Raw genomic sequence first — 11,281 nt, forward strand, 5'->3', positions numbered from 1 at the left:
ACCTACACCTACCTACCCACCTGACCGACACACCGAAGATATTTGATTAAATTCAGCGGCTCTTTGAATATTCGTCTTCTGTCTCCCTTCCTCACCCCCGCCCAACATCAAACCCTCTCCCTCCCCTTCTCTGAACGACCCAAACCACAAAACCGTGGTCCTAACACACACACAACTACTCTAAACTCAAAACACTAAACTACATTCTAACCCACTCCCTCCACAGAGAATCCTCTCATAAATCGTGTTATAGGGTTGCGGAGGAAGGGTTTCAAACCTTCGAAAACATCAGTAGAGGCTCTAAACCTAGGATTGAGGAAGGGTTTCGAACCTCCTAAAACATCAGTAGAGGCTGTAAACCTCGGAATGTCCGCCGTCCAAATAATGTTGACTCGAATATTTCGAATCAGTGAAGACCAGGTGGTATGAAGCGTGAACACCCCCAGAATTATTGTGGTTGTCAGTTGCGCAAATTGAGATCATCAGGCCAATATCTGGTTGATCAATCCGGAATAAGAGCAAAAATATAGTGAAAATATTTGGTTAGTTTATTTGTAAAAGAGCAAAATAGTGGTTCAAATCAAATCAAATAGAATTAATTCATAAAAAACAATTACATTACAAATTAGAATACTATAACAATTAAAACAATGAAGTTTCATGCATTGAATGATTTCTTAATAGGCAAAGATAATTCAATGAACAAATATACAATGAATAATGAGTTAAATTATAGTTTGGTTAAAATATTGTGTTTAGAAAGGAGGGATTTTCTGGAAAATGGGGATTTTCAAGAAAGTACATAGTTATCATAGAGCTACTTGAATTAATTCCTATAATCTTTATTGATTGATTCTTTATTGATTGTTTATCACAAATGATAATGTATTGCCAGGTCTTGCAAGACCCATTGCATACTAGCACTACATTATGATGGAAAAAATGAACAATTAACATATTCAGAACAAAAAATAAATATGTAGATGAGAGTACATAACTTTTAGAAACAAGGAGTACAAAAAACTTGATTGTTGATAGGAAATGACATTGGGTAATACGGCAAGGCAGAATATCCGAGAAGATCTCTCTGTCGATAAAAGCCATAAGAATGAATAAATTGAATTGATTGTTCAATTATTATAGAAATAACTTGAAAACGTTTTTACATGAACACTTCTAGTTCAAAACCATTTTCAACACGATTTTCAAGTTTCCTTTTTCCAAAATCTTTTCAAAATTTTGAGAGAAGAACACTGAAAATGGCATGTGTGCTAAAACTAGTAGTGTTTATTTGAAGAAGTTTGAAAAATTTACTAGTTATTTCTCTAATAAACAAAGACTTGCTCCAACAATAGCAAAACGAATCTTGCTAGATTCTGTACTTCCTGTTCATATTCCAAATTTTCATGATTTCTGAGTGTAATTAGTCGAGTTGGTGTGGATTTGTGTACATTTTTAGCACTGTACGTTTGTAATCTTTCATCTAATCATTCTAATTTGTAAAATTTCAAATCTTCATCATTCACTTTTCTATCAATTCCATTATGTTTCTGTTCAAAGACTATCCTTATTCTTATCACAGACCATCTTCCTCTGATAATTTTTATATCAAACTTTGAACATTCATCACTCACTCTTCGATAAATTTTATCCCTTTTCTGTTGACAGGCTATCCTCATCACCACACCTCAGACGATAAGGAGTCAGCGACCAACTAACGGTGACAAAGAGGTTGTTCTGAACATAGAAGACCCTGAGAAAACTCAATATTTGGAGCAAAATTTCAATACCAGTAAGTTCGAATAATACTCAACAGAAATTCACTTATAACTGTCAGCATTGGTTGAATTGGAAACATTGATGTTATATAATGAGGATTGCTGTCAGTTTAAAGTGGATCTCACTATTTATTTATTTATTTATTTGTTTACATGAGTTTGTGGATTTGAGTGAAATTTTCAATATTTTTTTGCAATAATTGTGAAGGAAGAGTTTTGTTTGGATTCGTATTTAGAAATTGATCAATCTAATAAATTCTAAAATGTAGTAGATACATTTTTTGGACTCGAAATTGTGTACGAATTATCATTTAAGTTACGTAAGTAGCATAACCTTTAGACTGTGTATACCAAATTAAGGTTTGAAGCAGTTTTGGGCAAATGCCTGTTGTTTTTACCTGAATTGTATTTGCATATGAATAAATAAATAAATAAATAAAATAATTTTTACAAAGTAGCACTGATTGGGAGAGAAAAACTCAGGATACTCCTTGAACTATTTCTCTCTCAAATTTAGATAACATTTTAACTATAGTCAGCTTCTCTCCTATAGTGAGAGTGATTATTGAAAAATAAAAGTGATTGCTGGATAAAATAGAATTGATTATTTCAAACGAGAATGAACAGTTAATATTACATCAATAAACCTGTATCAGCTGCTGTTTATAGAAGGCATTGACAAGACAGAGGTTCGGCGACGTTGTTCTCCCATCTTTCTCCACTGTCATTATAACGTGGACCTCACCATTATGATTAAACTCTTGTCTCAGTCAATATTAGCAAAGACAATTAATAATCGAGAACGGTGTCTTTACTCTATGATAATAATAATAAGCTGTGTTTCAGTGAGATACACTTCAAACTGTCAGAGTTATCCATAATCAATGGTTTCCATACAAAGATTGGTGACAATATTATGAGTGAATCCGACTATGGATAGCATGGTATGTCATTTCACCTTATCCTCTTTCATCCTCTGTACCTGTGCTGAATCAATAACTGAAATAACATTACTTCATGTAGAAATGATGAGCAAGCATTCCTATTTGAAACAAACTTATTGCTGTTTATAGAATGATACTGTAACTTACTCGATATGAAATACACTACTATTGAATAGTAGTTATAGATCCCCAATGGATTGAGTGTTTAGAATACCAGATACATCGTCGAAAATTGTATCATTTCATCATTATTACATGGATAATATTCAAAATTTCTAGCTCGTATATATTTTTGGACAGAACTTTGAACTTTAACTTTCCTCAGTAAGAACATAACCTATTTTTTCGGACATTTTATTATTTATCAAAATTTGGGAACAGAATAGTTTTGGGCTATGCCTGTTGTGCTATCCCGATCATATCCATTTATGATTTGCAATTATATCAACAAATAGATAGGTAAAATATCTTTCGGAGGAGACGATAAGTCGTCGGTCCCGACTACCTGAAGAGTAGTCGTCATCTCTCATCATTATTGCTCTCACTCATTACCCACGCACAAGCCTGAGAGAATCATTTATGTGGGCATCACCCTTAGTATTATTATTTGAATATTATTCTATATGAGTTGAATTGAATAAATTATGAACTGTGGGAGGTGATCTGTGACTTCCAAAGAGTATTATTCACCCAGAGAATAATCATCAATAGCCCTTCAAAATTGTCTTCACAGTTTCCTGGAGAATTTTGTGTTCGTTGTGTATCTAGCTTTGTAATGAACAACTTTATACCATATGAATATGAACCTGAAAGGTTAGATTGACAAGGTCTAGATTCAATATTATGTTGATATGAATTTTTATATTCGAATTATATATTATATGGATATGAAACTGACAGGTTAGATTGACAATTCTTGGATTTAATATTATGTTGCTATGAATTTTAAAATTAATATAATATATTATATGAATATGAACCTGCCAGGTTAGATTGACAAGTCCTGGAATTGATTATGTTGATATGAATTTTGAAAGAATGAGCATGCTCACTAGATAATTCGCTGTTTTACTAGGATATGTTTATGCTCCATTTGATTCAATTATAACGGTACCAAGAAACTACTTCATCAGGTTTTACAATAGAATTAAATTTCTCAGCAACAACCTCATATTATGGAAAATCTTTCTTGTTAATAATCTACACAATTCTTATCAAGAGTTTGATCACTCATAATAAAAATTCTTCCACAAATGGTAGGAACAATATTTATATTTGAATTCTGTAGTAACAGTGATGAATTGTGTAGTAATTTTAATGCTTTGTAGAATACAAATTTGTGGTAACAGTGATGATGAAAGAGAGAAATTTGCATTTTTCAGGCTCCTACAACTTTGGTTACGAGCTTGGTCCAGATGGGCAGTTTCACCATGAGAACAGGGGACCAGATGGAGTTGTCTACGGATGCTATGGCTACATAGATCCTGATGGCAATCTACGAGTCACCCACTACCTCTCTGATGGATGGGGTTACCGGGTGGTGAAGCCCGGGGAAGACATAGAATTGTTCCTCCACCCCCATGAACACCATCAAGAACCTGAACAGAGCATCGATCATGAAAGCCATGGAGAACACCATGGAAATCATGGAGAACATCATGAGAATCATGGAGAGAATCATGAACATCATCACGAACATCATGGTCAGATAACACCATGGAAGGATTTGTATTTCCCCAAAGGATGTGGAAATCTGATGGGTAACATCACACAGACTCCACAGTTTCCTGGAAATCCACCAGTAAATGTAGGCACATCTGGACAACCCTCGGTGACTGGTACAGGAAGTTCAACAACCTCAAATCAACCTCAGAGACCAGGATCAGGACAAGGTGTTGCAGTGGGAAGCCCTGGGAGCTCAAGCACAACAGGACCTCAAGGATTGGTGACAGGAGTACGTCCTCAAAGACCAGGTACAGGTGGAACTCCACAGCCACTCAGACCAAGTGGACAGTCACCAAGTCCAGGATCGAATTTGGGTGGATCCCAGGGTCCAAACCCTCAAGGATCTAGACCTCAAGGGGCAATACTGCCAGGTCAGAGTTCAACAAAACCTACGGGAATAGGTGGATCAGGACCTGGGGGTCCTGGAGGATTTGGAGGACCTCAAGGACAAGGAGGGCCACAAGGATCTGGTGGTCCTGGAGGATTTGGAGGTCCTCAAGGACCAGGAGGGCCACAAGGACATGGTGGTCCTGAAGGATTTGGAGGACCTCAAGGACCAGGAGGGCCACAAGGACCTGGTGGTCCTGGAGGATTTGGAGGACCTCAAGGACCAGGAGGGCCACAAGGACCTGGTGGACCTCAAGGACCTGGAGGACCTCAAGGACCTGGAGGAACTCAAGGACCAGGAGGACCTCACGGACCTCAAGGACCAGGTGGACCTTTTGGTCAAGGTTCACAAGGACAAGGCGGGCCACAAAGACCCGGAGGACCTCAGGGATCTGGAGGACCTTTTAGACCTGGAGGAATAGGAGGGCTACAGGGGCTAGAAGGGCCTCAAGGTTCAGGGGGGCCACAAGGACCAGGAGGACCTCAAGAAACAGGAGGCCAACAGGGACCGGGAGGACTACATGGACAAGGAGAGCCACAAGGGCCAGGAGCACCACAAGGACATGGAGGGCCACAAGGGCTGGGAGGGCCACAAGGACAAGAAGGGCTTCAAGGACCAGGAGGGCCACAAGGACCTGGAGGACCCCAGGGACCAGGAGGGCCACAAGCACCTGGAGGACCTCAGGGACCTGGAGGACCTTTGGGACATAGACCACAAGGACAAGGAGGACCACAAGGACCTGGAGGACCACATGGACCTGGAGGGTCTTCGGTTCATGGACCACAAGAACAAGGAGGACCACAAGGACCTGGAGGACCTTTAGGTCATGGACCACAGGGACAAGGAGGACCACAAGGGTCAGGAGGACCACAAGGACCTGGAGGACCACATGGTCCTGGGGGACCACATGGTCCTGGAGGACCACATGGTCCTGGAGGACCTTCGGGTCATGGACCACAAGGACCAGGAGGACCTTTCGGTCAAGGACCACAAGGACATGGAGAAACACAAGGACCTGGAGGACCCCAGGGACCAGAAGGACCACAAGGACCAGGAGGGTCACAGGAACCAGGAGGTTCACAAGGACCAGGAGGTTCACAAGGACCAGGAGGGCCACAGGGACCAGGAGGACCACAAGGTCCAGGAGGACATTTTGGTAATGGACCACAAGGACCAGGAGGGGTCACAAGGGTCAGGAGGGCCATTTGGTCATGGTCCACAAGGAACAGGAGGACCACAAGGACCAGGAGGACCACAAGGACCTGGAGGGCCACTGGGACCAGGAGGACCACAAGGACCTGGAGGACTACAGGGACCAGGAGGACCTTTTGGTAATGGACCACAAGGACCAGCAGGGTCACATGGGTCAGGAGTGCCTTCTGGACATGGACCACAAGGACCAGGAGAGCCACAAGGACCAGGAGGGCACAAGGACCAGGAGGGCACAAGGACCAGGAGGGCCACAAAGACCAGGAGGGCCACAAAGACCAGGAGGGCCTCAAGGACCAGGAGGGCCACAAGGACCAGAAGGGTCACAAGGACCAGGAGGGCAACAAGGACCAGGAGGGCCACAAGGACCAGGAGGGCCACAAGGACCAGGAGGGCCACAAGGACCAGGAGGGCCACAAGTACCACATCCTGATGTAACTGATAGGCCAAGTGTTCCTTCCCACACATACCTTCCTGGATCACAAGTTCCTCAACCTGGCTATCCAGGACAATCTGTCACTCCTCAACAACCAGTTCCAGGAGGTGGTTCTCCTCATCATCCCTCTGAACCAGGACAACATCCACAACCAGGACATGGAGGTGGTCCAGGAGAGATAAAGCCAGTTCCTCAGGGATCAACAAACGTAATAGGCACTCAACCAGGTTACCCAGGAGGTGCAGGTCCACAATATCATAAACCAGGTACGGTTCCCAGTGGAGTGATAGGAAGCAAGCCTCCATCAAGTTCATCAGTATACCCAGTCGACTCTTCACAGCCTGGGGCTTTTGGTGGTCATGGGAATCCCAGCTCATCTGGACAACCAGGAGCTCCATCATCCACACATCCCTCTGGCACTACAGGACATGGTACAAGTGGTGTACAACCAGGATATCCAGGTCAATTTCAAGGATACCAACCACAAAAACCGGGGAATACTGGTAGTGCTCCCGGTTACCCCGGCCAATCACAACCTGGTTACCCCACAGCTCATCAACCTGGTTATCCAAGTCAAACCCAACCAGGTTATCCAGGCCAGTCTCAACCTGGTTATCCCGGTCAAGTTCAACCAGGTTATCCAGGCCAGTCACAACCTGGTTATCCAAGTCAAACTCATCCAGGTCAACCTCAGAGGCCTGGTGGTAGTGAGAGGCCACCAAGGCCTGGTTATCCTAGTGGTAGTGAAACAGGACCCTCCCCATATCCTTCTGCTCCTGGACAACCAACTGGTTCATCCTGCTCGAATGGTCAAACATTTTCAAATGGTCAATGCATTCCAACAAGACCAGTGGGTACAGGTCCAGGATCCCCTGGAGTTCAGGGTTACCCTTCATACCCAGATAATCAAAAGCCGGGGAGCTCCAATGGATTCCCTGGAACACCATACCTTCCTCCTCATCCTCAGTCTCCTAGTCACAGTTCTGGATCAAATCGACCACAAGTCACAACTGCTCCATCACAACCCACTTATGGTGGCTCCCCTGCAACATTGAGTCCAATATCATCCTCCACACCATCACATCCTAGCTATGCTACAGGAGTCACAAATGAACAACATCCTAGCTCTGGTTATCCCACGAATTCACAGAAGCCTAGCCCATCAGGTCAAACATTCAATCAAGTATCACAAACAAATCCACCATCCTATGTCCCTGGATCTCCAGGAAGTGAACAATATAAGCCTTGTGGTTCACAATCAGGGAGTCCAGGATCCTATGATAATTATAATCAGTGTAACTCTGCTGGGTCAGTGACAACATCAAGACCATCATATTCTACTCAACCTCCCTATAAACCTATACAAGTAGGTCCAGTTCACCAAGGATCAAGTCAACCAACTGGTTATCCCAGTAAGCCACAACCTCCTGTAACTAGACCACCTCATCAAGGAGGTGATACAGTAAGACCAGGATATGCCACTAGACCGACCACAGTACCCCCTTTCACAGGATTTACACAGAATCCTACCTCAGTCAGACCATCAGGTCAAAATGTATTCACTTCTACAACAAGATATCCTTCACAGTATCCTTCTAGACCAACTGGTTCAACTAAACCAACTGGTTCAGGTGTGACAGGGTATCCTTCAAATGTTCCCAGCAATCAATTAACTTATCCAAGTCATGGTGGCTCTCAACCTCCCAGCTCAGGTGGTACAAGTCAACAGACAGGATATCCAGTCAGGCCTGGTGGTGGAGGGAATGGAGGATACCCAAGTTATCCCAATCAACCGGGGTATGTTCCTGGAAGTCAAACAAATAGACCAGGCAGCACACATTTCCAAATGACAACAAGTCCCTCAGGATACCCAGGTTATCCAAGTCAATCAACACAGCCACCCTATAGACCTGGTGGTAGTGGATATCCAGGTCAAACCTCATATCCTGGACAACAAACAAGTCAAAGACCTCCTCAAACTTTCAGGCCTGGATATCCAGGTCAAACATCTCAACCTGGGTGCTCAGGTTCTCAAACTGGATATCCGGGTTCTGGGTCTCAAACTGGTTGCTCTGGTTCAGGATCTCAAACTGGTTATCCTGGTTCAGGGGCTCAATCTGGTTATCCAGGTTCATCACAAACCACATATCCTGGCTCCGGATCACATCAAACTGCTCATCCTGGTTCAGGATCTCAAACAAATTATCCAAGTTCAGGATCTCAACCCAATCATCCTGGTTCGGGATCTCAATCCAATTATCCAGGTTCAGGATCACAGACGAATTATCCAAATTCAGGATCTCAACCCGATTATCCTGGTTTGGGATCTCAAACCAATTATCCAGGTTCAGGATCTCAAACTAATTATCCTGGCTCTGGGACATCTCAGACTGGATATCCACCCTCAGGATCAACTCCATATCCAGGATTCTCCACCCCACAACCAGGAAGACCAAGCACGAATGGTTATCCAACTTACTCTACAGGAAGTCCCCCTCCCTATCAGCCCAGTCATACCACTAGTTACCCAGGATCTAGACCTGGCTACCCAAGTCACCCTCAGAGTTATCCCGGGCAACCAACAGGTTATCCAAGTCATTCTACAGGATACCCAGGTCAAGGGTACCCAAGTCAGACAACTGGGTATCCAAGTCAATCAACAAGTTATCCCAGCCAAACAACTGGTTTCCCAAGTGGCTCACAAGGATATCCTAGCCATTCCCAAGGTTACCCAAGTTATACTCCAGGTTACCCAGCTTCATCTACTGGACCAAGCTCCTCATATCCAATACTGATAGGCCTGTTACAACTGGCTATCCTGCTCAAACTTCTCCAACTCATAGACCTAGTCAAAGTCCCACTCTGAAACCCAATCCTCCCAGCTACCAGACCAGTAAACCTGAATATGGCAGTGTTACAACAGAATCAAGTACTTTTGGACATGGTGATACTCAACCTGGTTACCCATCGAAACCTGACTCAGGTTCCATCGGTGAACCTTCTAAGCCAACTCATCACCACGGTAGCCAACCTTCCAAACCTGTTAGTACAGGATCCACATCAGAAACTGGACAACCTGCTCCTGTACATCCAGAGAGCATTTCTCAATCATCTGGTGGTAGTTACCCGAGTGGTCCTACTGCAACATCAAAACCTGATTCAATATACACTGGTCAACCAATAGTTGTTCCTGAAAGTGGAGGAACTTCCCAAGGTTCATCTCCTCATAGTCCTGGTTCTTCTTCTCAAGGTCCAACTCATGGAGGTTCTTATTCCCAAGGTCCCACTTCTCAAGGCTCATCCCAACAAGGTCCTTCTCCTCAAGGTTCATCTCCCCAAGGCTCTTCAGGTCCAGGATGCAACTGTTCCCAACCTTCCCAACCCCCTCAACAATTCGCCAACCCTCCCAACACATCTCAACCTGTTTATGTTGTTCCCTATCCTGTTCCCATTGTTCCCAGTCCCAGCATGTGTCCCTGTTACTTCGTTACCTCCGGGAACGGTACAAATCCATCTTCAGATCCCAACCAAGGTTCCCTTCCCCCAGGGTATGTGGTTGGATACATACCAGTTGTTTTCTACCCTTACTGTTCCGGTAATGGTGAAGACCAACAGCAAGCTATCAGGCCTTTCTTCCCCTCAGCTTTTGCTGTGCCTTATCAGTGTAGTCAGTGTAATTCAGGGGCGTTATCCAAGAGGGTAGTGAACAATGAGGCTCAACAGCAGAGTTATTTCAGGGATGCATTGAAGAACAGTCATTTGTATGATGATAGGGTTAATGTGCAGTACCAGAAATCAGTGACAACAAAGAGAGGGATATTTGGAGATCGAATTATTCCAAGGAGGAGGAGTGTTTCTCCTGTAGAATAAATAAATAGTTAGTTTATAGTGAGACTTGTCCACAAGTTATGTCATGCTTCCTGGAATTTATACCAGTTTGTAGAAGAGTTCAATGAAATTTCCATCTGTATGCTCTATAAAATCGACTTTCTCATCACTGATGAGTGAAACTGAATTTGAACTCCTGTCAATTTTTTTTTTTCAATCCCCAAATTTGTGACTTTGTAAAATCATGAAGTTCATTCTGCAATGTGAAAACTGAAATACTGAAATATTGTTTCTCAACTAATAATAAGTAGGCTATCCTATTGCATGAAAGAACTATGAAGAGTATTAGACCCATGAAAGCTTATAAATTGAAATTTTTTAAGTCATGATGAAAACATGATGTTGATGATAATATTGTTAACTGATTAATTATCTACGATTATTGATAGAGAATTAATGGAAGATTCAAAATTATAAATTCGTTATAGATTATATCTGATGTCAACTCCAAAAATAAAACTGCTCTGGTATGACATAACTTCTTGGACAAAACCCCACTGAAAAAATTCACTTTTTGATTAGGATGGATCTATAAATTTTGTAAGAAATATTTTGAGCTGTCTATTGAACTGATTCGATATCACTCCTAAAGAAATACCTGAAGCTTCTTGAAGATATAGAATCACTTTGGAAATGGTACTTGTGTGTGATCCTATAAAAGTATCAAGAGTAGCCTCACAGAAATAGATTGGGAATTAAGGATATCAGTGAAGTATAAGCAAAGAACGATTCTTTGAAGAAATTGAATGAAAAAGACTAAGAAATTGTCAAAAAACACAGATTTATTGATACTTAGAAACACCAGTTTCAGCTATTACACCATTGTCAATCTCTGCTAAACAGAGATTGACAGAGTTTATCAGAGATTGACAAGGTGAAATAACCGAAACCGGTTTTTTTTAAGTATCAATAA

At 42.5% G+C, this 11,281-nt stretch overlaps 1 protein-coding gene across 1 annotated transcript; it reads left to right on the top strand.

The window, feature by feature from the left end:
- The first annotated feature begins 780 nt into the window (after window positions 1-780).
- On the top strand, window positions 781-10,496 carry LOC111061086 (collagen alpha-1(II) chain). The gene is given in 5 exon segments (XM_039437286.1): window positions 781-798; window positions 1,669-1,792; window positions 4,105-6,068; window positions 6,071-9,322; window positions 9,325-10,496. Coding segments are annotated over 5 exon segments (6,384 nt in total). The 3' UTR covers window positions 10,351-10,496.
- Window positions 10,497-11,281: the final 785 nt, after the last annotated feature.

This window comes from Nilaparvata lugens, chromosome 11, assembly GCF_014356525.2.
Source record: "Nilaparvata lugens isolate BPH chromosome 11, ASM1435652v1, whole genome shotgun sequence".
Taxonomy (NCBI): domain Eukaryota; kingdom Metazoa; phylum Arthropoda; class Insecta; order Hemiptera; family Delphacidae; genus Nilaparvata; species Nilaparvata lugens.